The 1,329-nt window shown below is 46.4% G+C and overlaps 1 protein-coding gene across 1 annotated transcript; it reads right to left on the reverse strand.

The window, feature by feature from the left end:
• Positions 1–504: 504 nt before the first annotated feature.
• Positions 505–1,323, reverse strand: LOC111656226 (E3 ubiquitin-protein ligase HECTD1-like). Its single transcript, XM_023407873.2, has 2 exons — positions 989–1,323; positions 505–702 (listed from the first exon to the last, which is right to left on the reverse strand). The coding sequence occupies exons 1-2, from the start codon at positions 1,264–1,266 to the stop codon at positions 540–542; spliced, it is 441 nt and encodes a 146-aa protein (XP_023263641.1). The 5' UTR covers positions 1,267–1,323; the 3' UTR covers positions 505–539.
• Between the last annotated feature and the right edge of the window lie 6 nt (positions 1,324–1,329).

Below are 1,329 nucleotides of genomic sequence, written 5' to 3' on the forward strand. Positions count from 1 at the left end.
TAACTGAACCCGACTCACCTGTTGATAGTGTCGCACCTGAACGGAGCCTTTTCTCAGAATAAAATTGCCTCATTATAAAATAAGTTTCTTTTCTGAAACTTTAAAACTTTTCATCGTCACTTCAACAGATTCATGTTTTGTCTCGTCTGTTCTCAGTTTAAGCTTCAGCAGGTTCAACTGTTAAATTAAAAGTGTTGATATCAGACGTGTCACACTGGGATGTACATACTTCTGTCTTAGCCCTTAAATGCATCATTCATGATACTCACTGCAGAATCTCTCACATCCTTTATTAGATGTGATTAGATTTTGTTTCCTAGCTGCACGTTTTGTCACTGTTTTTACTTTATTATATTTGTTTTATTTGGTGATTTTGTTGTTGTTCTACTTCCTGTTTATTTCAGACAGTTTTATTAGTGGGTTTTAATTTGCTGGCTCCAGTTTTAAAGTGATTTCATGTCATTTTTCCTCTGTAAAACACTTTGTAATATTATTGTGAAAGCACTAGAAATAAAGTTTATCATCATCATCTGTGCGTTTTACCCGAGGTCCTCGATGCTGAGGGGGGGTCCGGAGCCGAGCGGGTTCCTGAGCATCAGGTCCTGCAGCCTGGTGTTCTTCTCGTCCTCTGATAAACTCTTACTGGCCAGAATCTGCCTCCTCTTCACCGCCAGCTCCTTGACCTCCTTCAGGAAACTCGCTCTGCGGGGAACAGTCACAAACAGCTGATTACCAGTAAACATGTTTGTTTATCAGTCTGTGTTGTTTATGTTGTAATCATCGTTTGATGCACAAATACAGGACTCCACTGTTTGTACATTGTCTTGGTAAATTTAAAGAAAGAATTTAAGGAAAGGAAAATGCAAGGGAGGGAAGGAAGGGAAGGAAAGGACGGTTCATACCAGGAACCTTTGAGCAGAGCTGGAGCATGTGAGCTACATGTGAACACCGTCATACAGCTGTTGATGCGTCATCACAGCTGTCTCACCTGTGCGGGTTGACCAGCTGGAAGTCGTCCCAGGTCAGGATGCCGTGGTACCAGGCTGGCGGTTTGGGTTTTGGTGGGTCCATGATGAACTCGGACTTGGAGTCCTCGTCGAAGCTGCCCACGGAGTAGGTCTCCTGGCTCTCCTCGGTGGACGCCTCCGACTGCACCTCAGACAGCAGCAGGAAGGGCTGCAGGTGGGGGCGCTCGGGGTCGTGGCCCTGCGGCGAGCTGCGGGACTGATACAGCAGCTTGCTCATGTTGGACTTGATGTCCCCCATGCAGAGCAGCTTGAAGAAGGGCTGGGACACGGGCAGGTCCACCAGCCGGTTGTCCTGGATGCA

This window comes from Seriola lalandi, unplaced genomic scaffold, assembly GCF_002814215.2.
Source record: "Seriola lalandi dorsalis isolate HSWRI2012SDOR001 ecotype SW California unplaced genomic scaffold, Sedor1 jcf7180001976121, whole genome shotgun sequence".
Taxonomy (NCBI): Eukaryota; Metazoa; Chordata; class Actinopteri; order Carangiformes; family Carangidae; genus Seriola; species Seriola lalandi.

Coding starts and splice junctions, on each gene's coding strand:
- LOC111656226 (XM_023407873.2), bottom strand. CDS start 1,266: ATGGGGGACATCAAGTCCAACATGAGCAAGCTGCTGTATCAGTCCCGC. Junction 703..988: donor CAGCTGGTCAACCCGCACAG/GTGAGACAGCTG, acceptor TGTTCCCCGCAG/AGCGAGTTTCCTGAAGGAGG.